This window comes from Tauraco erythrolophus, chromosome 4, assembly GCF_009769465.1.
Source record: "Tauraco erythrolophus isolate bTauEry1 chromosome 4, bTauEry1.pri, whole genome shotgun sequence".
In the NCBI taxonomy this organism is placed as follows: Eukaryota; Metazoa; Chordata; class Aves; order Musophagiformes; family Musophagidae; genus Tauraco; species Tauraco erythrolophus.
This window is the reverse complement of record NC_141468.1, coordinates 68,403,489-68,431,009: the sequence shown is the minus strand read 5'-3', so window position 1 is coordinate 68,431,009 and position 27,521 is coordinate 68,403,489. Positions and strand designations below refer to the sequence as shown.

Genomic DNA, 27,521 nt, shown 5'->3' with positions numbered 1-27,521 from the left:
TTTTCAGAACTGAAAAGCTTTTACAGAAGGCCTCCCTGTGGATTTTCTTCATGGTTTGCTGTGGATCCTGATTCTATGTATATACAAGTTTTCTCCTTTCTTTCATATGTGCAATGTAGATTTAATGTTTTGTCCCAACTCGCTTTGGTCTTCCACTTTTTCTTTTTTTTCTCGCACTTTTTCTTGTTTTCTTTTTTTTTTTTTTTTTTCATTGAAGATTATGCTTGGCTAGTGGCATTGCTGACCACTGCCCATTCTGGAAAAGTATTCAGCTGGAAAAGTCTAATTCCCCAAGTGTTGATTGCCACCGTGACAACAGCCAGGCCAATCAGATTTACACCCAGGCCAGCTTTCACCTGCAAAAGCAAAATGCATCACAGCACGATCAATGACAACTTGATCAAAAACAGTTAACACGGAAAAAAGAAGGCAGTAGGGTGTATGTATGAATGTATACTGACTTATTATGTATGAATGTATACTGACTTATGTATAGTGTGATAAATTGTGTATACTGATTTCTAGTGCCAAAAAAAAGCACAGTGAGTATTATGTATCAGGGTGTACATTGTGGGAGTATTTAGGAGTGATCGTCAGGTTGATACAGCTCATTGGAAAACAGCTCAGTTCATCACTTCAACTCTTCCATCATAATGGGGGTGTTATACCACACATAGCAGGCTGATAATTACATGACTTACTGTGGAACTATGTGATAAATCTGATTTCTCATACTCTCCTGTGCATGTCTTAACAGGTCAATGCAAAGGATTATGTACTCCTCTTCTTAGATACCTCTTTAGACCATTACATTCATGAAAAAGATAAAGATGACAATTATGAGTATCCTACAGCAGATGTGTAGATGTTCTTTCTTAACCTGACACCTTGGTCACATAACAGCAATGCAGATCAACATGACTTTATATTAGCACCAACATCATTGTTATTGTTATTGGCTGCTGGATGTGACTGGGACAAGGTGTTGAGGTTGCATGAAGCATGAGAGGATATACCCAATCTCAAGACTCACCATATCTTTAATCTGGCAGTGCCCATAACTGAAGACAATGGCATTTGGAGGATTACCCACTGGCAGCATCACCGCAAATGAAATACACATGGTGACGGGAATCAGGGTGTACAAAGGATTGATAAGCAGGGTTTCTGACTGGAAGGACAGAGGAGGAGAGAAATTTCACTTAACCAATGAAAGCCACTGCTCATAATTGGGATGAAAGGACCCTCTCTGCTTTACATGAAGAAAACAAAATTCTGTGAATCTCACCTCCCCAGTTTCTAAACCTAAGCATGGGAGCCTTTTTTCTTTGTGTTGTGGTTTTTTTTTTTTTTTTTTTAGAGGAGGGTAGTGCTATAATTTGGAGCTGGTCATGCTCCAAGGATTTCTCTTGAGCTATTTCACATTAGGTGAGGGTGGAGATTGCTACTGTTGGGCCTTCTTTGCTTTTTCCTCCCACTCCCATGTCCTCCATGTCATTCTGTGTTTTGTCTTACAGACCTTAACACTGACTGCCACTTCAGTCTTCCTCCAAGAGAAATCACAACAGGTTGGCATGAAGAACTTAGTTCCTTCAGTTACTGAAGATACTGAGACCATTATGTAAAGTCTTCCTGAACAATGATTAAGACAACTAGATGTTCATGGTCCTAACTCACCTGATGGAAATACAGTAATGATGGAATATTCTTTACAGCAGTCTAAAGAATTATTCTTCTACTGCAGCCTTTGGCAGTGGTGAAATTTTGCATTTTTGTTTACATTGCTATGGTTTGGTTTTATGTCAGAGAGAAAGGGAAGGGTATGCACAAGGCTAACTTCATTTTGGAGAGGGAAGTGTCTCCAGGTTATTTTTACAGTCAAAAGAGAGAGACTGCCTTAAGATGGCAGTTCAGACTCCTAAAAGTAGATTGCTCCTCTAAATTTCTCTTTAGGAGAGTCTCTTTCTGCATGGAACAGAGGTAAATTTGAACTCATAAGCCATACAGACATAATTACTTATTTTCATCTGACTATATCTTCATATTACTTCAGAGGTGTTCACATAATGTACTTTGGGACAATCCCATAAAATCGTTATAATAGGGAAACATGATCTGCATTCTTCTTCACATTACATAAAAAAAAGTAAGACAGTTTTCTGTAACTGCTATTCCAATATAGAATGAAATTTGTATCTCTTTCCTCTGCCTTTGTCACCAGTCTACTGATTTTTTTTCTGATATTGTCTTTGTCAATACTGCCTTTGTCACCAGTCTACTGATATTCTTGCAAATATCTCTGCTTTCCGTGTTCGATGACAGTACACTTACCAGATCACCCTCTTGAACACGTTTAAATCTGATATAAAATTCACTACTACTGTCTTAGAAGTAGTAAGTGGGTGACTACTAACTAATGAACAACACATTTAGAATAATATTGATAAAAATATCTCAAGCTTTGTATGGACTTCACCTATCGTGTTGGTTATATCATCACCTTTTCTTGCACTTAGACTATGCATCCCTCAGGGCAGGAGCTAGGTTTTCACTTTGTCTGAGTGGTATTGAATAAATTTCTTGGTGCTAAAATAGGCTTTTGTCTGCCTGAGTTTACTATTTTTCCTAAGCCCAAGACTGCAGAACAGTAGCTTTAGAACTGAGACTGGGTTTCTTGTGAACAGAGTGCCAGTACCCTGACATCCTGAAACATTCCCACAAGCCTGTCAGGAAACAACAGACTAAAAATGTAATTATTTTTACTCACCATGCTGCATAAAATAGGCAGAAAGATGGTTATGGTTGCTGGATTACTAACAAACTCTGTAACCAGGGACACCAAAATGCAGGCCAGTAGAGTTACCGCCCAGTAGGGAAGGCTGCTCAGGGAGAGCATTTGGCGTCCAATCCATGTAGAGAGGCCAGAGGTCTGGGGAAAGGACAGAAGTGCAAGAATTACTAAATACTTAGTATGTTTGTAAAACAGATTCTTCTGTTTGGGGTGGTTTGCATCAGAGAATCTCGCCAGTAAATAAAGTTTAGGTCAATGATTTCTACATTTCCTTTTGTTCACTAAACTGAATTTCATTGCAGTGCCTAATAAATAGTTTTCCATATTAACAAGGTGATACATTTGACAGTTAATAACATTAAAAAGACATCAAGGCTGATTATCCCTCTCTTCAGCATGTGAACTAGAGTATTGCTAATTGGTGATGAATGATTGCTCAGCCTGGGTAAAACTCATTGTAAGATTAAAATATACAAATTTAGTTGTCTACTTGTAGGAGTCTATAGGAGGGCTAGATGTGTATTCATGAATTATACTGAGTGTAGACATAGTCAGTAGAGCCTAGAGTATGATTTGTCCAGTCAGCACTAGGAGCTTGACTCAGTTGTCTGAAGAGGAACATCCAGTGGCAGCTGAGATGTTCCCCTTCTGTCTCATTAGCTACTAGTTAAGAAAGTGTGAGGTCTCCCTCAAATCCTGTGTCATGTCTGTCAGCCTTGCAGGAATATCTAAATATTCTAAAGCATCTGAAATGGTAGATGCTTACACAATTGACTTGAGCCCTAAACATCTTTTTGTTAGCTAGATAGCTGTCTATTGAGTGCAGGGAGTAGGGACTAGGTTACGTACAAACTTGAAACTATCCACATTGTAAATCCTAGCTGCAGAGCATACAAAGAGATAAAAGTCCAGGTTTATAATTTTTTTTTTTTAGGAAGGAGGATAAAAATCTGAATCAGTACCTTGCATCCAGCTGCTAAGGCATAACCTCCTCCAACCAACACTACAATCTCCCAGGGCATGGTCTTCTGGAAGTCCTTCCAGGTAATGATGGGATCTAGTGTGTTAATGTCTGTTGACGTTTCACCATCTCCTATATCGAAATTAAGCAAGTGTGTGACCGGTATTACATTGGCATTTTTGCAAATATCTTCGCATTTTTCACATTAGTAGGAATAATGTAATATACGTGGGCATTACCTTGAGAACTGTCTGTGAGAGAGGTGAAGAAGCAGCATGTAGCCTATTTCTCTGGTTAGCTCAGCCTCAGAAAATGCAGCATATTAACTCCAAATGTCCTGACTCCCCCTTGGCTGCTCTGTTGATGTGAATAGTTATAAACCCCTGTGTTTCATTCTATAGCTTTTTGAGGGACTGTGTGCTTTGTTGTGTATACATGTGTGCAAATTATCTGTAGCTGCTAACATGGAGTTACAATGGGATTATTTTCTCAAAGAAGGGCATTTTCTCTCTCTCCAGCAGGCCATGAAGCTTGATGAAGTGCGTTTATGTCCCTAGGTTTTATCTGAGGACATTATTTTTTAGATGCCTGAGTGTTTTCCTGAAGTAGGAGTTGGAGAGTGTCATTTTTCCTAAATGCTGCATGAGATATGTTGGTATAAAAGAAAAACATATCTACATACATTTGTAGTCTCTATATAAGACTATGCAGGTAATTCTGTTTTCATACAGGACTGCTGAAAGCCTGGCACAGCAAACTGATCAATACCACTAGGTGCTACCCAAACATGAATGTAATAATCATTATTATTATCAAGAAGGCTGTGAGAAAGCATTGCTCAAAATTGGAACTTTGTCTGACGTTTACTGACTTATTTTATGTTTATTTTATGACATTATCAATGATTTCTGCTGTGTAAGTGATGACCAGATTATTTACTAGAGCTTATCTTCAGCCAATTTTGCAAATGTCTGCATTATAGTTCTATATATGGAACTCTATCTGAACCTTTCCTAAAACTCAGTCCTAATTTTTCATAACTCTGTTAACACAGAAGAGATGGTGGCCTCAGATACAAGATCTGTTTGTAATCTGCTGGGTAAGACAATGTGAGTTAAAGCAACAAAAAAAGAAGGGGGTTGATGTAGGAAGGGCTGGTATCAGAGGAGAAATTGAACCCTGACCTTCCACAATGGAAATCTCTTCTTGGAACATTATACAGAGAACAGAAAAATGTCATTAAAGGCACTGGAAAATGTGCCAAATCTCTTTCTTGCTGCATTTTCCTTACCTTTTTCTCTTTTCCCAAAACATGGCTTTTTTGCTGGAATCAGGAAAAGGAGAAAACCAAGAAATAGAGACACAGTGGCATCAGTCCGGTAACCTTTCCTAGGAAAGAAACAGTGGGTTTATCATAAAAATCATAGAATCATGGAATGGTTAGGGTTGGAAGGGACCTCAAAGATCATCTAGTTCCAACCCCCCTGCCATGGGCAGGAAAATCCTCCACTACACCAGGTTGCCCAAGGCCTCATCCAACCTGGCCTTGAACACTTCCAGGGATGGGGCATCCACAACTTCTCTGGGCAACCTGTTCCAGTACCTCACCACCCTCAATGTAAAGAATTTCTTTCTTATATCTAACCTAAATCTGCCCTCTTTCAGTTTAAATCCATTGCCCCTTGTCCTATCACTACACACCCTTGTAAAAAGTCCCTCTCCAGCTTTCCTGTAGGCCCCCTTGAGGTACTGGAAAGCTGCTATAAGATCACCCCAGAGCCTTCTCTTCTCCAGTCTCAACAGGCTCAACTCTCTCAGCCTGTCTTCATAGCAGAGGTGCTCCAGCCCTCGGATCATCTTTGTGGCCCTCCTCTGGACCCGCTCCAGCAGCTCCATGTCCTTCTTGTGTTCGGGACTCCAGAGCTGAACACAGTATTCCAGGTGGGGTCTCATGAGAGCTGAGCAGAGGGGCAGAATCAATTCCCTTGACCTGCTGGCCACACTACTTTTGATACAGCCCAGGATACACTGACAGAAACATTTCCAAGCAAGGTATGTGGCTCCAAGCAAATTGTTGCAGGTGAAGTTGTATTTCTACACCTGAAGTCTTACTAACAGCCCACTAGAAAAATATGACTACATATCAAGAATACAAATTGAATTTTTTTCCCATTTATTAAACTGACTCCTGTAGTCAACTTCAATCACTGTTCAACAATTTTTTAACATTCCAGTGAAAAAAAGAAATTCTTTTTGGTTTACAAATCTATTTACTTGGAGGTACCTAAAAATAGTGTGTTTACTAGATGCAAGAAAGAGTAAACACATTCTGGGGAAAAGCCAAACCCAAGTGATCCTTTAGAAATGAACTGTAGATTGATTTTAAATTAAAAGTTCAAAACTCATTCTGAAAAAGTATTTTGAGAAGTGTCAAACTCCAGAGATCTTCAGAAAATCCCAATATTAGAAATCGTTTTCTGAAAAAATTAGGATGAAAAATTAAAATAATTTTATGCAGTAGAAATGTGAATAAAATTTAGGTACAAATCACTTATTCTTAGACATGCATTGTGTGTTATAGTTACATTTAATATATCTGTTTCAACACTATTTAAAAGAAAAATTATTTGCTTCACCATTCTGTGTAATATTTAATTGAAACAGACATTTTGTTGACTAAATGTATCTTCAGAAAAATAAACTTTTTGTCAAAAATTACTATTTGAAAATAAAATTGAAAAAAAAATATTTTTAATTATAGTTGCAGTCTATTCCAGTGGCAGCTTCTCTATGAGTGCACCAAAGTGTTTTAACTTCAGAATCTGACCTTCCCATTTTTTTACATTTGAAATATGTTTATTTTACTTTCTCTACCTAGTTCACTCTTCTTACTGAGAAAGATTACAATTTGCTGCCATGCGAACAAATGTAGTTTAAAAAACAAAAATCCTAATTTTTTAATAAAGACTTCATTTTTAACCACCTTGCTAAAAGTGGCTGATGATCTTTCAAGGCCTAAAGTTATTGCAGAAAGTAAGAAGATGCAAGGCCATGTTCCTTTGCAGTTGTTTAGGGAATTTCACTTACTTCTCAAAAAAAGATGACCATCCTGGTACAAAACCAGGCTCACGAGTAAACCAAAGCAAGGTCATCAGAATGAAGAAAAATCCAGTCACCATCTCAGGATAGCTAGAAATAAATGCAAAAAAAAAAAAAAAAAAAAGCTAGGAATTAAATCCAAGGTCTGTCTGAATACCCGAGAGCAAATTCCAGAAGTAAACAAGTAGAAATTGGTTCCAAAAAAAAAGATAAAATACATATGGAAAATAGAAAGGAAGATTAGTTTGAATTAAAGAATTCTACGTTTGGCTCCCAGCTAAGAACCTTCTAAATCCAGTAAAAACTAGGCTAAAAATATCCGTCTGTATTTGCAATTCAATCATTCATGGGCAAGACCTGAAGGAAAATATTTATAAAAGCCTGTTTTATATTTGCATTATTTTCTAATTAAATGTGGTAATAAGGTAAAACTCATGTTGCTATTCCACTCTAAACACTTTCTATTGCATTTTTTAAAAATGTGGAAAGCATAAGAGGAAATGATGAGGTAAATTAGTGCAGATATTTTAAATACATGGAATAAATATAAGGTGACTTGAGGATACTGAGTTTTAATTTAGGATAGATTTAAATTAAGCATGTTTCATATTTAGGCAGAGTCTGAACAACAGTCTAGATTCAGAGCTGATTATATTCAGCAAGTTGATCTGTCAACATTTCAGTTGAAGATTTTATGAGATTTTATGAGGTATCATCCCTTTTGAAAAATGAAAATCTTACAAAATAATATTTTCAGGTGACATTTCTTGCCACCATGAACGAAAGTTATGGGACAGCTGGTCATCTCATGGTGTGGGAGATTGCTGCAACGCCTTTGCTAACAGTGAACTTCTATCCACCAAAATATATATGTGCCTGAATTGGAAACGGGGGTCCTTTAATGATTTAGTTCAAAGGCAGAGACAAACCTTGACTCAGACAACCTTTGGACCCTGTTATAAACCTGAATGTTTCCTTTTATTTCCTGTTTCTTTAGAAATAAATAAATGAGTAAATAAATGCATGCTTGTAACAAAGTCTTTGACTTTAGTTCATTTTGGCATTTAGTTCTATTCCTGTCCTGGAAAGGAGGAGAAAGAGCTGACAGTTTAAGAATAATCCACATGAGCCATAGGCAACATGGAGGATGATATGAAAGGATAGCTGTGCCTACAAAGGCAAATTCCTGAGGAAGGCAGGTCCGTTTTACCTAACATTTCCCAGTTTCTTATATTCTTCTTGAATTCTTCTCTCTGACATTTCTTCCCGTTTGGTCTTCTTCTTCTTGCTCACAGAACAGGTCTCTCTAAAACTGAGGTAGACAGCACAATAAAATTAGACAAGGGCATCAAGTGAAAAAAAAAAGTCATAAAAAATAGCAGCAATGAGGCAAACTGAAAATTCCAATTGCCAAAGGAAGAAGGTGTGTCTGGGTCAAGGCCTGATGGCAATGGAAAGGGAAATTATTGCATGTGATCTTTGCATAGTCTAGTTTCCAGATCTTCTGAGAATCAATCCTAGACATAGTAGGAAGGTCTCCAGGGTGCTCTGACTAATAATGGCCGGTATCACTGAGCCATCTCGAGCTATGGCTGGGCTTCCTTTATGTAAGCTTCCTCAAAAAGCTGGCGGTGGCCAAATTTTCCTGGTGCCAGAAACCTTCAAAGGCTATAGCTAATTTCTGTCATCGCATAGAAAGACTGCGATGGAGGCCAGCAATCAGTAGATTTTTTAATGGGGTAACTGTATGCTTTCCAGTTGGATCAGATATTCAACACATATGGGGCCTCATCTGTCTTTTGAGTCTAGATTTGACTTGAATATTCAAGAGTCATTGTAAGTAATGGGGAAAAGCTGTGCTGAGGATCACAATAGCTTTCATGACCTGTCTGATTCTGCTAATACTAGCTGTTTCTAAACCAGACACAGTCACTGCAACACCAAATTGCCTGCCACAGAGGCCAAAGCAATCAGCCTAGTCTTTTGTCCTGGAGAAAAATGCCTGTACTTTGGCTGCACACATACAATCACATGTGCGTTTCATAGCTAAATATATTTAAACCTGCTATATATTTGTATGAAAATTAGACAAAGTCCTAGTTTATTCAGATTGCCTTCATACTATAACAAAACCTGGACATCCCTAATTGAAATTAAGATAGTTGCAAGCTCACTTTAACCTTTCCCTTTTCTTCTTTCCAGTAGCACTGCTTTGCTGTGCTTTGAGCCACAGATCTCAGCTTTTCTGCTTCAGCTATATCCCGTCACATAGAGGTGTGAGGGATGGCTTGAGAAACCCCTGCAGCTAAATCAGTCTAAAATAGGCTGCAACAGCAGGGTCTTCAGTATTTAAATTTCCCTGCAAACCTTGCTGTTAGACTCCAGTAAAATCCACCAGCAGTAACGCGGCTACTGGAAGAGAAGAGCTATGTGGTTTATAATGGCCAGTTCTACAGTAATGATTCTACCCTTAGCTCTGTTTTGCCATCGAAAAACTTTTAATGAGTCAATTATGCTTCCCCTTTGACCTAGTCTAGAGCCTAAAAAGAAAGCCTGATGTTGTTCCGACTGGGCCAAGTAAGAACAGATCGATGACACTGAGCTTCCTAGGAAAAGAACATGAACATTACAGGAATTCAGTAAACATTTATGCACAGGCATTAGGCAGCTGTTTCAACATGTTGTGAGTGTTTCTAGGCTTAGGAGAATGTGAAGAGTACTGTAGCCAAACTTCTAACATAACATGTTCTTTAATGAACTGCAGTGAACAGGAGTCAGAGATTAAGGAGGCTTGGAATCAACCAGTACTTCTCAAAAAGTTGATAATGCTTCAGACTCTGGTATTATTTAGAACAACATTAATCAGCATGAGCTCTTGGGTGCAATGTGGAATTTCAATTATATTTATTTTTTTAAAAAAGAAAGTAATTGAGGGTCATGTTAGGGCCTGTTTCCTCTCAAGATTAAAAAAAAAAAAAAACAACCACAAAACCAAACTTATTTTAGCCTTTTAATTTGGAACTACAAGGCTCAGGAGACTGACTGAGAGAAGGACATGGAGCTATTCACCTCTGAATTACCTCTTCAAATCTAGTCAAGGTCAGCAGCAAGCAGAAGTCATTATCATTTTATTCATTGTCTTAGGTGAAATAAATTAGTGATGTCAGTTCAGCTTACTTTTAAGAGTAAACTAAATCAAATTAAGGCCACTTTAATTCTGAGTAAATGTGTCTGCACCACAATTTAATGCAGATTAACTAATCCACTCTAAATGCACACATTTAGTCAATTTTCATTAACTTTGCTGAGTGCCTCCGCAAAGAGAATACGTGGTACAAATGAATTAGGAGACTGAGCCTTGTTCTTATTTTGGGGCTAAGGGACTTACTGGTATCAAAAGGTATTCATCTCTTAGGCTGTGAGTCCTTTCCAATTTAAAGAGAAATATGTATGGAGTCTGTTTACTTTTAATTTTAACTGGTCTTACATCAATTTCATTGAGCTGTGGACAGATCTGAAAAGTGACTTGTTCACTTGCAGTTATTTTTCTATTCATCTTTAAAGTGTACTTTTCCAAAAGGAATTTTAACAAGATTTTTGGTCCGCAACAGGACCATCATCGTCATGAGACTCAAAAAATCAGCTGAATGCGTCATAAGGATTTCCATCAGCAATACCTTGGCACTTCACTCTTAAGCAGTAATATGGTACACTGCTGTGTGCAGTGCAGTTAAGCAATAAGATTTACTCTGCTAATTGCTCTGGGAAGATGAAAGAAGTTGTGCCTTAGTTTTTGTCATTTGATACTGGAAACATCTTTATGAGACATATTCTAGAGGAGCCACAGATGCCCTGCTTTCATAATCCATGCATCTTGAACAAGCTGCACTCACTTGCAACCCAAAAATAGCCAATGCATCCAGAACCAAGTCAGAACCAACATGATGAGAGAGATGGGGAAACTGAACAAAAACCAGGTTCCAAAATTCACCACTTCAGCATTTGGGTAGTGGCTGTAAAGGAAAAAAAGGATGCACAAGGAGTTAGAACAGTAAGGACAGGCACCTCCGATACGCATAGATGCACACACATAAATGTGTATGTATATTTGTCATGGCATGACAGAAAAACTGCCTCAGTATGTATTTGCAAAAGCTGCATTACATGTGCATGGTGAAACCAATTGCCAAAGAATGTCAATCATTGACCATGCCTGACCAAGAGAGGAACTCTATAGCACTTCACACCTTGAAGACCAAATGGTCTGAATTATCTAGCCAGGTTCAAAAACCCTTAGAGTTACCAGGAGTGAAATTCTGACCCTGCCTGTGGTTTTTGTTAAAGCTCTTTTAGTTTCAGCAAACTTAAGAATAATTTCACCGAGAACCTCTTTGCATGTTTTATTGTGGGCCACACAAATAATGACTATAGCCTGCTAGGCTCTGACAAAGATGTTTGCACACATGCATTTGATGGAACTATCATACAGTAAGATCTTTGGAAAACCTGTAAGATTTAAACCCTTGGTTTAAGGATGCTTTCTGAAATTAGTTTTCTTTGCTACTACTATTTCTGACAGAGGTAACATTCATGTCTTTGAGAGCCCTGGGCATATATGATAAACAAAATACTTAGCTGGTCAGAGAGCTGCTCCCCATCATCTCTGAAGCAAAGGTGTAAGGCCGCATTTCTAAGCTTATTTATTTTTGCACTACATGTTGAGCAGCCCAAGTACCACTAGTGATGCCTCTAGGTTCACCGTAAGAACTCACTTTCCAAGAACCTATAGAACAATTTGAAGCTGGTTTTATGACATTCTTCTTTTGTATTTCTCTTTGTCATCTTTGATATATCTTCATGGCTTTAGTGTTTACTTTTCCAAGGTGCCTACTGCCTTCATGATAATAAATTTGTAAAATCAAAAGAAGTTGCTGAAGAAACTTAAATATTTGTTACTGCATGCTGAGGAGTTTTTATTTTGCATGGGAGAAAGACATGGATATGTATTAACTGAAGCTCGCCCTTTCAACCACTAACCGTAAGTAATCTCATTAGAGCAGAGGAGGAAACAAAATTGCCTTCAGAGAGATTGTCTTATAAGGGTTCCTTGAGGTAGTAAATAACCCATGGGGAAAGCCACAGAGATGGTAACAACCCAACCACTATTCTCACACAACCACAATATCACTTACTTGTTGAAGTGCTCCAAGAATATGAGGCTAGTGGAGGTCCCTATGATGGTTGTCAGTCCTCCAATGGTCGCTGCATAGGAAATACTCAGTGAGAGGCATTTACAGACCATGTGGTCATGTCTGGTCTGATACCGGTACTTAGTGCGCAGGTCCAGTTCTGAGGGCGTAGGAGGCAGGACCAGTATCTGAGCCTGTGAGGGGATACATTCACCCAAGAAAGCAGATGATCAGGACAGCAGCCCAACTTGCTCTGATGCCATGGTGATACTGGTCCCAGAGAAACAACAGGTTTGCATAAGAGGAGACAGTTTTTTCTTCACAAGGATTAACTGGGATCAGAACTAGAAATCTGTCCAGAAGCCTGGAATTGCCTGGTCTGTGGCAGAAATGTAGGACAAACAGTAATTGGACTTCTGGCTATGGTTTGAGCCAGCTCCAGTTCTGGCTGGAATCTCAGTGGGATACCAAAAGCCTTTGTGGGCTGCAGGGGTGGGATGCTAGTACTGCAGCAGAAGGAATTCATAATCCTTGAGGCTTATGAGCAGCCGCCAGACAAATGCTTGGAGGACTTTTGGCACTCATACTGGCTCAGGGACTCTTGCTAGGAATGGAGTGCTAAGGGTCTTGGAAACATCATGAAAAAGGCTGGGCAATGGAAATATAGAAGAAAAAGCTGCAGGTAAATATTGCTCCAAAAGAAGCTTTCTTAGCAGTGACAAGAAAGTCTCCATATTGGCAAAATAGAGTCTTGTACTGGAAAAAAAGGTCCAGTACTTCAAGGCACTTACATGCAACCCAAGGTTGTAATTTAGCATCAGGGAAAAGGCAGCAAGTGGTTCAGATGGATTTGTTAGATTTATTAATTTGGATTTGGGTTTATGTAGTAAAATCAGTCATGCTATAGGTTCACTATCACCGTGAGGGTACCCTGGCTAAAATCCCTGTGGGTTAAAAGTGACATGAGTATATTTGTTACACAATAACCGCTGAACGTGTATGGGAAATGAGGACAAGACAAGAGGAAATTAAGTATCAGAAACATCGCATTAGCCTTTTTTGGAAACATACAGTCAGATTGCTGTGAACTGTGAATGCAAATTCATGTGTCAATTTTAACCTCATCTTTCCTGGACATCAACTTATGCCATTAAGATACTGTGTGATTATACTCCAAACAGCAATTACTTCCTGGATCAACTCAAGAGAAGTGGAAATACTGGAATGAACTGATGTAATTGAGTTTTGTTTTGAGGGTGAATATTTATCAAGACAAAAAGGAAGTTGATACTAAGACTTCCTAAAGAACTGGCTGAACAGCTAAATGGTCCATGCCTGCTGCTGGTTTAGCTCTGAGTAGGATATTGTGTGTCAGGGATTGTTATTTTGAGTCGGGCTATTTTCCAAGGAGGCTTTGCAAAAATATATTCTGTAGAACAGCCAAATAAGAAGGGAAATTTGTGGTCACATTGCTGAATATAAAGCTAAATTAATTGCACTAGCTATTGGAGAAGAGTCTTCTTAGAAAAACCTATGCTGGGGACATCTAAATGGGAGTAAGAACTAGCAAAGGGCCAAGCCACAACTGCTGTAAGATAATGGAGACCGATTCCGTGTAACACAGCTTACAAGGAACAAATACGAAACAGTGGGGAGCAGGTGATGTTCACGTCTGTCTTTTCTCTCACCCTCTAGGCCTAACATCTCCTTACCTGAGGTAGGTGCCGCCCGTTGCTCTTAGAATTCACTGTTCCAATAGGGTCGGTTATCATGTGTACACCATTCATACTCTGTAGGGAGGCAAATGCCTTTGGATTAGCCTTTCTTCTGTTCCTAGGGCACTTAGATTAGAATTGATGATGTTTTATAAAGATCATGGGTAGTGGGCTTTTGGAAAAAAAAAAAAAAAAACAAAAACAAAACACCAAACACCACTAAAATTTCAGCTGTAAACTTTACACTGGGGAAAACAAAACAAAACAAAAAAATACAAACACTTTAAAAAAAAAAAACACAAACCACAAACAACAACCTGATCTTATTTTACAGTGACCTTAAAACTCAGATTATAATAAGTGCAGATCTTCTTCCTCTGCCATATAGGAGAATCTAACAGATCCCTTGCTAGAGGCTATGACTTTGTGATATGTGTAAGTTGTTCTAGTAACTGAGTTGTCTCAGCTGCAGAAGCTGGCAATACCTGGACAATAAAAGATCATATCTGAACTTGCTAGAAACGGTATGAAATTGTTAGTTTGCTGACTGGGTCTTGCGATCTCCAGCAATAAGTACAACACTATAGAGCTAATGTTCTCCAACTTGATTTGGGCTGACAAAGCAGGACGTTCTGCAATATGTAATCTCTGCCAACAACCACTATTTGTTTGAAATAAAGGAAACAGCAGTTTGTTACAGAGCTGTATAGACTCTGCTGTGATGGTTCCTGCATTAGAAGACAGTGTAGCTCAGAAGATACTACCTATGACAATACCTTTGAGTGCATCAAGGAGCTGAAGTCAGTAGTAGTAGCACTAAAAACAAAGAAAGGAAAATATACTTTAAAAATGCCTGTTCACCCAGCTCCCTCAAAAGGAACACATCATGGGTGGGAGGGGTAACATCTGTGGGAGAACTAATGCCTACTGAAATAGTGAAGAATATCATTTATTAGTATCTCTAGTGTGGTATCTTGGTCAGATACATAAGAGTTGTCATTATGTTTCACAGATCTATCTAGCTGTGTAGCAATGAGGTTCCAACTCCGTGAAAGAAAAAATATGTATTATGGTTAGTATATACCCCACTGTAGGAATGAGCTCCATTCGCAGTGGAGTGAATCACCAGGCAATCCAGCACTACCACTGTCTCATTCTGCACAAGTTCTTCCTCCGCCAAACTCTCCAATGCTGCTTCTGAGCACCTACCTGTATCACATTAAACCTTTCACTAAAGTCTATCCTGTGTGTCATGTGGACCATGCAAACAATCCACTGAACTTTTTACTTTGATACTGAAAACAGATTTAATTCTAGAAGATGCACTACTTTGCTTTTCCCATCAAATTTCAAGCTCTTTTTCAAGTAATACTGTTTTAATAATAGTTCTGTTATGAAATATCCCACACATACTCTTCTAGGGCTTAAAGGGATTAACGGCACAATGCCAGGCTGAAAATTTGATTCTATGCTGCACAGAAAAATATGTCTGGGATAAAAAGATAACAACAGAGGGAATATTGGAGAACCTGTTAATCTTCAGGCTAACAAGAAAACTATTTAGGTCTTGTGAGTTAACTTAAAGTCATGAACGTGCTATTTGAATAATAATGTTTGTTTCAAAGTAAATTTTTCAAGGTGTAACAAGAACCTGTCTGTCTTTTGTTTTGAACAATTTTGAACAAAATAGAAAGAGCCCAAGAAGGGATTGTGTAATTTATTATCATGTCTTGTAAAATACTCCTCAGGATTTAGCCTACAACATAGTTTTAGGACAATGACTGTGTATATTCTCCTGAGTATCTTTAAGTGTTGGTTAATTTGATAATTTGACAAATAAATTAGTCTTTTCCTTGATTTGCCCTTTTCATCTTACTAGATTTTACCCCAACTAGAGACCTGATTGAAACTGTTAATGTTTCAAACTTCTGAAGAACTCTGTCTATATTAAAAGAAATATTTTACAGGTCTTTTAGGGGGAAGAGAGGTGTTTTTTGTTGGTTGTCATCCCCCTCCCCCCTGCTCTCATCTCTCTCTTGAATGCTCTTGAGAGTTCAGACTTTCCTTAGGAATCTTCTGTAAGCGTTTTCCCTCCAGATATGCCCTGTGGGTACTCCATACTGTGCTTGGATCCTGTCCATCACTGTTCCTTCAGGGGAACAGAACTAAAAATCTGTGGACAGCACTTTCTTATACAGCACAAACGTATCTTCAAAAGAGATCTTTCAAACCCTGAGGAATATTTTCCTTCTCTTTAAAATGGCCATAGTGTTAAAAAAGAAATGAATCCTAGGAAGCTTTAGTGAGATCCAGACCATTACGTTAATCTCATTTCTCGTATAAGCCTTCCTTGTCAGTCACAGCTAAAACATTCACTTGTAAGCTTCTGCTTGACCTTCCTGGCTCTACTCCTGAGTTCATCTCATTGCAACCTGTGTAGGGCTCAAATCTCCAGTCGTGATGTACAGGGTTCATTCTTACTCCTCATTGATGAAGATAAGTTCCAGTGAAGGTTGGCCGTGCTTTTCGCTGAGACCTGCAACGAAGGAAGAGAAAGCAGCCCTTGGGGTAAGAACTGAGCTGAGCCCCTGGGCCACACCACTGAAAGTGGAGATGCTACTGCAAACAAAACTTCTCTGAACCCTCTCAGGTACTCTGTGACTCTTCTGCAGCATTTTATTGTGTCATATTGTCCTGATCACGTGCCTCTGGCAATTAAAAGTCTATCATACCTAAGTATAACAGGCAAGGTTAAATGACATAATTTTCAGCCTAGAATCTGTGAATGGAAAGGAAAAAGAGATTCTTTTCTTCCCAGATTCTTTCCTGCTGGAAAGAAATGAACGAAATGAACCTTATGGCTCTTATAATTTTTCTTGTGTGGCGCTCTCTAACCTGGGCAGCCTGAAAAGGCAGGTGTAGAATGAGCAATCATGGGATTGTCACAGAGCCCACTTTTGGGCCTCTTCTATATTTTTTTGACTTTCTTCTTAGAGGTTTCCTTCCAACCCTATAAAATCCTATGACCTAAGAGTTTATGACACACAAACTCCAGTACATGACTTAATTTAACATAAATAGTTTCCCAACTCCCGTTCTCCCATTACATCTTGAAACTTTCATTTTTTGAAAGAAATATCAGAGTACAAAAAGAGAGTACAGACCAGTGTCTGTGGTGGTACAAGTCAGACAGCTCTGACCTGGATAGAATTTTAATAATGTGTATCAATGAGTCCGGTCACTGATAAACAAATGAGAAAAGAATGGTCAATATTGACAAGTACCTATTGGCTCGTTTTCTTCAGTAATGGTGCTGCCTGCGGTACTGATGACCTCATGCTCCTCCTCAGTGTTCACTAGCTCCTGAAGCACTGCCTCCACAATTGGCATCACCATGGCTGTAGTGGATGTGTTGGAAAGCCACATAGAGAGGACCGTGGTACAACACATAAAGCAAAGAAGCAACCTGGAGTACAACATAGGGAAACCTTCTTGAGGCACTTTCAGATATATTAAAGGCCTCGTTGCCTAACATTTTCACTAATCAACTGATAACTACATGAAGTCTTTCTGTGGGGCCAAAATACATCACTGTGAGCAGATAAAATGCTGCTTTGTACTAAAAACTGTCATAAGACAATGTATCATTGTAAGCTGTTTGTGCCCCATGTGGAAATCAGCACATGACGTGAGAAATAGTGATTTTCAGCATATCCAGGATTTAAGCATCCTTTTGTGTTTGCTAAACAATAGACAAAGAAGGAATAGAAAGACTAAAATCAGTATCAGTAAAAAATAGAAAGCAAAGGGACAGCAAGCCAAGGAGCAGGAAGTGGCAGAAAGAGGATGGGAAAATTTGTAAGATTTCAAACTCTGAAAGGAAAGGGGGGATAGGAAAAAGAGCCCCAAATCAAGCTAGCTTGGTTTCCCATGGATGGAAATGTTGGAGTTGTTATTTGCTCTTTCAAGCTGCTGCTTAAGTCAGCTTCAGACTACGCCGAAGTCGAAGGTTCACTCACATGCCTGGCTTTGCTCCCGCCATCATGACCATACGCAGGGCAATTCTCTTGTGGAGGTTCCATTTTTCTACAGAAGCTGCCACACAAATCACACCCATGAGGAGCAAAGTTGTGTTCTTGAAATATTCAGCAGCGACCTGCATTAAGGGCAAGGAGGAAACAGTCAGTTAAAAAAGCAGTAACTACCCTTTACAGAGAGCATGCTGAATGAGAAGAAATACGGTATTGTGGATTTTTCCCCTTAGAGAAAGAATGAGATGGGGAGCTGGAGAAAATGAAGAATTCATAAGTCAAAATGTTCTCTTTAATCTCTTTCATGTTGTGTTTGCAAATAACCAGTCTCTATACCCACTTGTTAGTAGATTTCTCAGTTTTGAAGACCTCAAGAGAAATTTTCCTTCTCTGAGCAAGACGTTCATGGCCTGCAGTTAGTCATACTCAGCTGCTCCCAGACTGAAACAGCCACGGACAAATCTCTGCATTTCTGCACTAAAGGCAGCTAAACGTGCTTCATTTGCTTTTCATTCTGGAGCTGTTGCTGTCTATCTTGTTTGTATTTCTTATGTCTTCAACTGTTGGGCAAAATGTGGCATCCCTAGAACCTATAGCTTCAGGAAAAGTCCTTTGGGATGTGCTCTCCGCATGCAGTAAAGAAAGGTTGGGATATTGCTGTGATGATCCACAAACCCTATGCCAGAACTTTTCACAATGGATATCTGTTTCCATTGTATCAGGAAAATAGTGCAAAGTTTCAAAAAAGAGAACTTCAATTTAAAGGGGATGAGCAAAAATCATCAACTAGCTCAGGAAAAAATTCAGAGACCATGCACAGACCTCCAAAGAAGCATTGTTGAATGAGTGACCTGCTAAGATATGAGAAAATGTTCTGTAAAGAGACTTCAAAAATAACGAATGAAGCAAACAAAAATATTTTCTCTCTCTCTCTTACGTGAGAGCAAACAAAATGAGAGAAAATAAAAGTTATACACAGATGCTTGCATTCTAGCTAAATTTTTCATTTCGTTATGAGGCAATCCTTCCCAAGCTGCTGCTGGAGTATTTTTCCAAAAACATAGTTTCTTCAGTTTAAAACTCTTTCTCTAACCACGTATAGGTGCCAGCATTTTAAAACAATTAAGATCAATAGATGCAGTATTTTTTCTATTGTCTGGAGTTATACTGACAATCCTCCATAAAAGTGCAAGAATGACACTATTATTTTTTTTGTGTGTGTGAAAGCTACAGCAAGTTAGTATTTAATTATATTTATTTAACAAATCCCCATGGTGACCTAAATAGACTTGGCCATTATAGTTGTGTGCCAGAACTTTTAAATATCACTTTTTTTGGCTTTCTTCCACTGGTTTCTTTCTCATTAACTTTATTTTCCTGCTACCTTGTTAAAAATAGATCTTATATGGAATGAAAGGAATCCATCAAGCCAGCAGCACAAAGAATCTGTTGTTTTCCTTTATTCCTTTCACAGCCATTTTGGAGAAACAAGTGAATTCTAATATTCTTATTAATACACACGTACACATATACGACACTGACTCATGTTCTTAAGCCCCTGTGAGTAATTTGCAGCTAAACCGCTAGGCAAGAGCCCTGGGCTTCTGTGGCTTTCCAGAACCACAGACTGGAAATACTGTAGCATCATCAGAGTTGTTTATTTTAAAATACAGGGGTTTATTTCTGTTCCTAAAGCAAATAATACATTCTCTGCAGTAGTCCCACTGTCATTTAATTTGATATTGCATTGAATTTCTGTCAGGATGTCCTTAAATTTTCCTTCTCCAATATGCTGCAGAATTTTGTAATGAAAATGCATAACTGCTTTACCTTTATGTTAGGAAAAAAAAAATCCTTAAAAGTGTTTAACTATGTTGGTATGGAAATGTACCTGATTATATTATACAGTTGTTACACCATCGGGAGAAATAAGGGAGGTCATAAAAGTCGTGTTTTGTTCTTGACTCCATCCATTTATGGGCATGCCCAGTGACAGATTGTGTTAGAAATGCAACAGTTTTATGGTTGCTATATATTCTTCTGGGTTCTTATCTGTATTTCTAGTCCTTATAAGTCAAATGTGATTCCCTCTAACCCCCAAAAAAGAGAGAGAAAAAAGCATGAGAAAAGAAGCTGTAGATAAAATAAATTCTTGGCATATCATTAAAGAAAATTACATTTACCAAAAACTCAAGTAAGGAAATTCAGAAATGATCAAAGAGACTTCTTTGTACAGCTACTGCTTTGCCTTAGACTTTGTGGCTACAAGGCAGCACTAAGGTTACGGCTTCAAAAAAGGACTAGATATTCACCTGGATAACAAAATTATCTGATCTCATACAGTAAATGGTAACTGGTTTTAGAGTATTTAGCCTTGTACCTTATACATAATCTACAATGAACATGATTGGAAGGAAACTTTACAGATTATCCCGTAACTGTTGTTTACATGGTTTTGGAGGAGGGGAAAGATGGGATCCTTTGATGTAATAGGTTTTGGGAATTGTTGATGATGCAGTAGCTGAAAGGATGGACACCCTTCTTGACTAATATAGCCATTACTATACCTATCTTCAGTAGAAAAAAGAGGCAGTCAGCCCGAGTACATCTTGTACTACATAGTACAAGATGTAGACTTCTTCCTGCCACACCTCTTAGTCTTGCTAGTCCATTACGATCAGTTTTATTCAAATAATTAACTGAGAGTAAGAAAATTGAATGATGAAAATGTGAACACTGGTCTGACCTCACTGGACTTCATGACTCCAAAAAGTGGGTATAGGAAAGCAGGAACTAAGGCTGCTGCACCAAGTGGTACCGCTTCAGAGACCCAGTATACAGCCGTCACGATCAGCACGTAGGCACATGAGGCTTCCTGTAGGGAGAAAGTGCAGAGGTTATGTGATACTGCCCCACCACCAGCTGTGGAAGCCTTGTGAATGCATCCATAGAACTCAACACTCTGAGGGTGCCTGGACTTAAAAAAACTCCACAAGGACTGCATAAGGACCTCCTAAGGTGCAGCTGTTTGGGTGTGGAACGTAGGCTACTATCTGAAAGGACAGCTCCAAAAGATGATGCTAATGAAAGCTTTTGCACATAAACTAGGGAAAAACATTGGGATAAACATATTTATCAGCAAAATAGTGTTGCCAAGGGCATTTATAGATTTGTTGGTTTTTGGTTTTTTTATAATTCAATATTTACCTAATGTTCAACCATGACTCCTCAGATTGGGCCTGTGGAGCTGTTTTTTTTTAAACAATTTTCTCTCCAATATTGGATAATCCTGAAGTTTTCAGGATTAGATGAGAACATTCACATTTGTCATCGCATGGATAAAGCTAGATTGTGGCTCTTTTGGGAAATACTCTGAAAGATTGCTTTTTTAAAACAGTGTGAAAACCTACAATTTTTTGTCAGTTGATTTTATTTTCTCTGGTAATTTTCACAGACATTGAAAGAAGACCACAGACCCGAAGGGTTTAGAGACAACAGGTAAACAGAGTTCATCAAACAAATTTGCTACTGTCCAAGGTTTTGGTAGAGTAAGCCATGACAACATCCTGCTGAGCATTCACAGAGAGCTGGTATATGATGGAGGAAGGTGCTACCTGCTGAATATTTTTACAGGAAAACACAGCTAGTCCACGGAAGTCTTTCAGTCCGTGTTTTAGATAGATATGTATTTATATTTTAGATAGATATGTATTTACAGTGGAGTTCTCCTTAGGCTGTTTGTTATGCTTAGAAACCTGGGAATGTTTCCTGCTAATAGTTACAGAAATTGCCCTCAGAAATGTGTTTTTCCTTTCCTTTTCTCAAATTTGAAGCTAGCTCCTGTACTGGGTCTAACTGACAGTTCTGTGGAAGCTAGTAGGTCTGCACTGATTTACACCAGCTATAAATTTACCTGTTCTTCATTATTCACTGGATATGCCATGTGAACTTTTCAAGCTGTATGGATTCACAGCTCAAAATGGCCATTGTTTAGAAAATTCACTGTTCACAAATGCTATTTGAGTGTGTTAAAACATACTTTCATTACTTTTGTCTCCTGACTGAATGACTTGTAAATTACAAAGCTTTCAAGAAGTCACACAAGCAATTTCCACAGATCCTTGTGCAAAACAATGAGTGTGTATTACACTTCATTTTTTTTTGCAATCAGTTTTGTGAACAAGGTGGTAAAGTCTAAAGTAAGACTATACAGGGATGTGGGTTCAATGGAATTAATCAATAGCTTGTACTTAAAGTCATGTTTATACATGTCCTTTTTACATTACCTCTAACAAAGAGCCACAATCAGCTGTTCATCTTTTTTAATAACAGCTTCTAGTAATAACAGACAGAACACAGCCCAGAGAAAAAAGTTAAGATAGATTGGTATGTGCCATTTCCTTTACATGCTTAAAAATTGCAGCTAGCCTTACACAGAATTTTGGGTTTAAATTAGCTGCCAGACCTTACTCTGACTCCTATTTCAGAAAAGCGTGACACTAAACGGTTCTGATTCAAGTAAGTGGGACCACCAAAATAACTGAAATAAGGATATCAGGGAAAATAATTTCCTTGAATCAGATAAACTCCAATTACTTTAGAGACTATAAAGAGTATCTGAAAGGCTATTGGAGAAATTTAGCTCTGGATTGTTCCTTTATGGATGGGCAAGTACTCTGAACCATGCAGAAATGTGCATATTTGTTTCTCTTCCTTCACTATTATAGAAGAGTGGTTTAGGTTTTAAACTCTCCAGTACAGGTTTCACTAGTCCTCTATGATCAGGTCCTTCAGCAAAATATTACAATAAAAGATTGTATTACAGTTGTAGCTTCATTTTTACCAAGGGAAAAAAAAATTCTAATAGAGGCTAGATAAGGTTGGCTTAGAACAGAGGAGATCAGAGGAGTTTTTTCAATATTCATGGATTATGAAGCATACATTTTAAAAAATTGAATTGCTGTTCTGTTTGAAACTATGCTGTTTCAAACAAATGATCACTCAATAAAAACCCAAACAAATATTTTTGACTTAAAAATGGAAATAATTTTAAAAATGAGACGACAGGAAGATGACAGGATTTCTCTACTAGGAAGACAAAACTATTTCAGATGAGAGTCATGGAGGTGATGGATTAGTTTATAAACATTACCCAACCTGCTGCTCAGTCACCTCTAACTACATTATACTTCATGGTTAATATTCTACAGAGAGCAGAGTGCAGGGTCATTTTTGAGACCTAGTGACTATTTGACTTTTTCTTTTATTTTTAGTTCATTAGTTTCTGCTAACAAACTACTATGTTTACATGGGCTCTGTATGACATCCAGCAGTTGTCTGAGGAGAAGAATGCCTTTTTATGAAAAAGCATTGATTTTTATTTTAAAGTAGTACAGATGTAAGATCCAAGAGATATCTTTTGCCAAAATTCATAAAATTAATTTCATCCTAATATGATTCCAAACTATTTTCTCACTCCAAAAATACACTTATCTTTAATTTCTTTGAGCACTGATTGTTATTTTCTATCACTCCTCTGTGTGTAGCAATAAAGTAGACTGATAGTGGAAATGGAACAGACAAAGAGAAGTTGCATCTCTAGCAAAACCTAGCTGGGATGGGCTCTGAGTCTTTGTATTTCCTATACTCTAGGCTGCAATCAGTTTACAAACAAAACTAAAATAAAGCATATTTTTAAATGGTAGAAAACTGAGTAGCAAGTAGTAGGAAAGCTAAGTTTGATAATCTCCACTAAAATCTTAATCGGCTTGTCTAGCAATTTTATTTATTTATTTTCTCAGTGCTTTAAACCAGCTTATTTCCAAGAGAAACCATATTAATCTCTTCTATTTAATTGAACTGAATTTATATATTTAATTAATGGTTACCAGAGCTACTAAGTACTGGACTGAAGTAGTGGCTGTATAATTTGAACTGTTTCACCCTTCTCACTCCTTGTTGTACAGCTGAAAAGTACTGTTAAGCTCACATCAGGGGCTGAAGCAGGAAACAAGAAAACCTGTGACGTTGGAGGGACTACCACCTATCTTCAGTCAGTCCCTTAGGGGACAAGAAAAGAGGAGCTGAAAGGAAGCCATGGCTAAAATTTCCCCAACAAGGGTCATGCATAAAACTTTTGTAACTAAAACATCTGAGGATCTCAAAGTGATTAAAAAGAAGAATAAACTCTGTGCTCGAGATTTGCCTGCTTGAAGTTGTGCATTGCATATCTTGCATGCAGGCATGTGGTTAAGCTGTGCAAAGAAGAGGCAGTCTAGCCTCTGGACTACAATCTTTGAGCTGATGGGATCACACTGTAATTCCCTCCCTTCAGCTGGTGTAAATAAAAGCACAGGTGAATGAAAGTATGCCATCTGTGGCTGTTCAGAGCATGTTCTGTGCTTTAGGGTCCATCCTGCTGATTTGTCAAGTCAAGGTGAAAACATCACCCAATGCTGCAGGTTTCACAACTTAGAGCAATTCTTGCTGACTTTTGAGTAGTCATCCGCATGTCCTTGACTGGGTTCAGTGCGGCCACAGGATCAGCGGTCATAGGAGACTCTGCCCACAACAGACTGAATTCATGTGGCATGCTTTATGTTATTACCAGTGGCTTTATGAAAAAAAGTGTGGATAAAGGCAAAAAAAAAAAAGAGGCAGAAGTGCTCCCATGTCACTATTAACAATGAGATAAATAAGGATTGAATGAAAAAGACATACAGTTTGTAAAGCATAATTTTTTTCTGCATGTGTCATGATCTGAAAGGCACCAATGCATATTCCAAACCTACTGTACAAATCAGAGTTCAGATATAAACTTTGGAATGGGAAGAAGAAGTGAAGCCAATTTTCTCAAGTTTCTTTTTTAGCCAATTATTTATTGCTACAAAATCATAGAAAAGAAGCTGTGGACATTATTCCTGTAAGCCATATATACAAACAGTTCTGAGTCCTTGTGCTCCCTTTGATCACCCTTGCCCCTACACATGTAATGCTCCTTTGACATTTCCAGTCATACTTGGGAGTACTGGTGGACGAGAAGCTCAATATGAGCTGGCAATGTGCTCTTGCGGCCCAGAAGGCCAACCGCGTCCTGGGCTACATCAAGAGGAGCGTGGCCAGCAGGTCGAGGGAGGTGATTCTCCCCCTCTACTCTGCCCTCGTGAGACCTCACTTGGAGTATTGCGTCCAGTTCTGGAGTTCCCAACATAAGAAGGACATGGACCAGTTGGAGAGGTTCCAGAGGAGGGCCACGAAGATGATAAGAGGGCTGGAGCACCTTTCCTATGAGGATAGGCTGAAAGAGTTGGGGCTGTTCAGCCTGGAGAAGAGGAGGCTCTGGGGTGACCTTATAGCGGTCTTCCAGTACCTCAAGGGGGCCTACAAGAAAGATGGGGAGAGGCTGTTCAGGAGGGCCTGTTGTGATAGGACAAGGGGTAATGGTTTTGAAATAGAGGGAGGTAGATTCAGGTTGGATATTAGGAAAACATTTTTTACCATGAGAGTTGTAGAACACTGGAACAGGTTGCCCAGAGAGGTGGTGGATGCTCCATCCCTGGAGACGTTCAAGGCCCGGTTGGACGAGGCCCTGAGCAACCTGATCTAGTTGGAGATATCCCTGTTCCTTGCAGGGGGGTTGGACTAGATGGCCTTTGAAGGCCCCTTCCAGCCCTAACGATTCTATGATTCTATGATTCTATGATATCATCAAAGATGCTGCTAGCTGATTCTCTGCAGAAATGCAAATATAAACCACATGATAATTCTCATCACTATAAGACAGACAGAAAACCAATATAATTGTCTGATAAATGAAAATATAAGTAAGCCAGCAGGCGACAAATTTAATCTTCAGGTTTAAGAATTAATCATAGCCAATGGGCTGTAATAAAGTAAATACTACACTAAACCACTTGAATAGTGTATTGTCAACTGAATTTATTTGGTGTAGATGTTTTCTTAACAGCATTATAAATGTTTGTTAAATCTGGGTCGGATTCACGGCTATACTTTACCAACTGTGGTCATACCTGTATATATTAAGTGGATGTAAAACATCATCTGATGGCTTTTCATATCACTTTGCAGTGAAGTAACACCATGAGGTGCAGAGTAATAGCACAGAGGAGCTTGTACTGTACAATAGCAGTTCTTGCAGCAATACTGTCAGTGAACTTCTGTTTCAGCACCCATATGATGCTATTACAATTCCCTTGGTTATTAAAGAGATTCCTTATGGAGACATCTTGTGCCTCTGAATCTGGTAGGGAGCAAACACGAGTGACAAATTTTAGTGCAGTGAATCTCATGTTTCCTAGGAGAGGTTCACAAGGGACAAAAAGCATGCCATATGGGCATGTCAGGGAGTATCTGTTCTTATGTCGCCTTTCCAGTGACACTGGAGATTAAACCCTTGCTTAAAATAAGCCTCTGAGAGATAGCGAGCCTTCCTATTCTCTGAAGAAGAGCACTATTGTCTCTCGTTCATTCCCTCTTGAGAGAGAGAAGAGATGGAAAACTACTATAAGAGAACAGCTGAGATGATATACATTGAAGTTTGGAGCAGGAAAACTTGTTCAAAATGCAACAAACAGTTCCATGGTGTAGGAACACTTCCTTTCTATGAATTCTGTTTTTTTTTCAAAATAAAATACTACAGTTTTATTTTTGAAAATAGCTATGCAATTTCTAGTCCTTTGCATTTCTATTTGATAAAGTAGCAGTGTTAACAAAACCTCTGGTACTAGAAGGAAGAATTAATCTTTAGCCAGGTAGAGGAAGGAATGGAAATTGCTGCACCATTTGGCCAGATTTATGTCTAGGACTATGGAAGCACCAGCTGCAGAATGTTTAATACATTGCAAATTTTGATAAGTTAAACAACACCATCTCTATAAGGTACAAAAACATTATTTTATGTTCTACAACTGCAGAGATGTGCAGAGAGAGGAGTTAACCACACAGCCAAGGGTACTCCAGTAGCTCCAAAACAGTATCAGGAACACAGCTGCATTCACTCCCATTCCTTGGTCTGTGTGTTAAGCACAGACTATTACCTCCTTTGTAGTGTTGTGTATGTCTCTGAGTCATCATTTATTAGCCACTGCCAGAGCTGCAATGTTTCAGTAGATATCTGCACCTGCTTTAGAGTAGTCAATGCCGTTACGGTCCGGCATGTCTGCCACTGAGTCCTAGCCCCTGTCTCATTAGAATTGCCATCCTATAAACCCATGCTAAATTGAAACTCCCTCCATGCATACTTATTATTAAGAACTAAAGACACTAAAAGTATTCCTTTTAAAGACCTCTCCTTAAAAAAGTTTTATAGATATGTTTGTTCTGTTCCCCCTTCCACACACGTATTATAGTAGAAAAAGAAGGGAGACAATATTTCTGCATTAAAGTAATGTTTTACTGGCTTCACCTGGTTCTTCAGCTCTGCTTACGGCATGACTCAAGGTAGCTTTAGTTCTTACTGTGATGACTTCCCAGTCCTTCAAATTTGAGTTCTTGATTTTTCTAAGAGCTATTCTTATTTAGGTCTTTCCCTTTCTTTTAGCACACCACAGACTTAACCAGCACAACTACCTACCACACTCAGAGGCTTTGTTAAAAAGAAAATGAAAATGTACTTACACTGCTGGGATATAAGAGTGGCAGGGGAAGCAACAAAAGTGGAATGAGAACAACGAGCAAGAGATTTCTGGATCGGAGAATCTCCTTCGTCATTGCCAT

General features: G+C 38.6%; 1 protein-coding gene across 1 annotated transcript; it reads right to left on the bottom strand.

The window, feature by feature from the left end:
* Nucleotides 1-218: 218 nt before the first annotated feature.
* SLC13A4 (solute carrier family 13 member 4) lies at nt 219-27,521 on the bottom strand. Its single transcript, XM_009986291.2, has 16 exons — nt 27,423-27,521; nt 20,533-20,661; nt 17,775-17,911; nt 17,040-17,221; nt 16,237-16,291; nt 14,532-14,571; nt 13,753-13,830; nt 12,044-12,234; nt 10,745-10,864; nt 8,062-8,163; nt 6,840-6,941; nt 5,044-5,141; nt 3,754-3,884; nt 2,768-2,929; nt 1,034-1,171; nt 219-356 (listed from the first exon to the last, which is right to left on the bottom strand). The coding sequence occupies exons 1-16, from the start codon at nt 27,519-27,521 to the stop codon at nt 219-221; spliced, it is 1,902 nt and encodes a 633-aa protein (XP_009984593.2).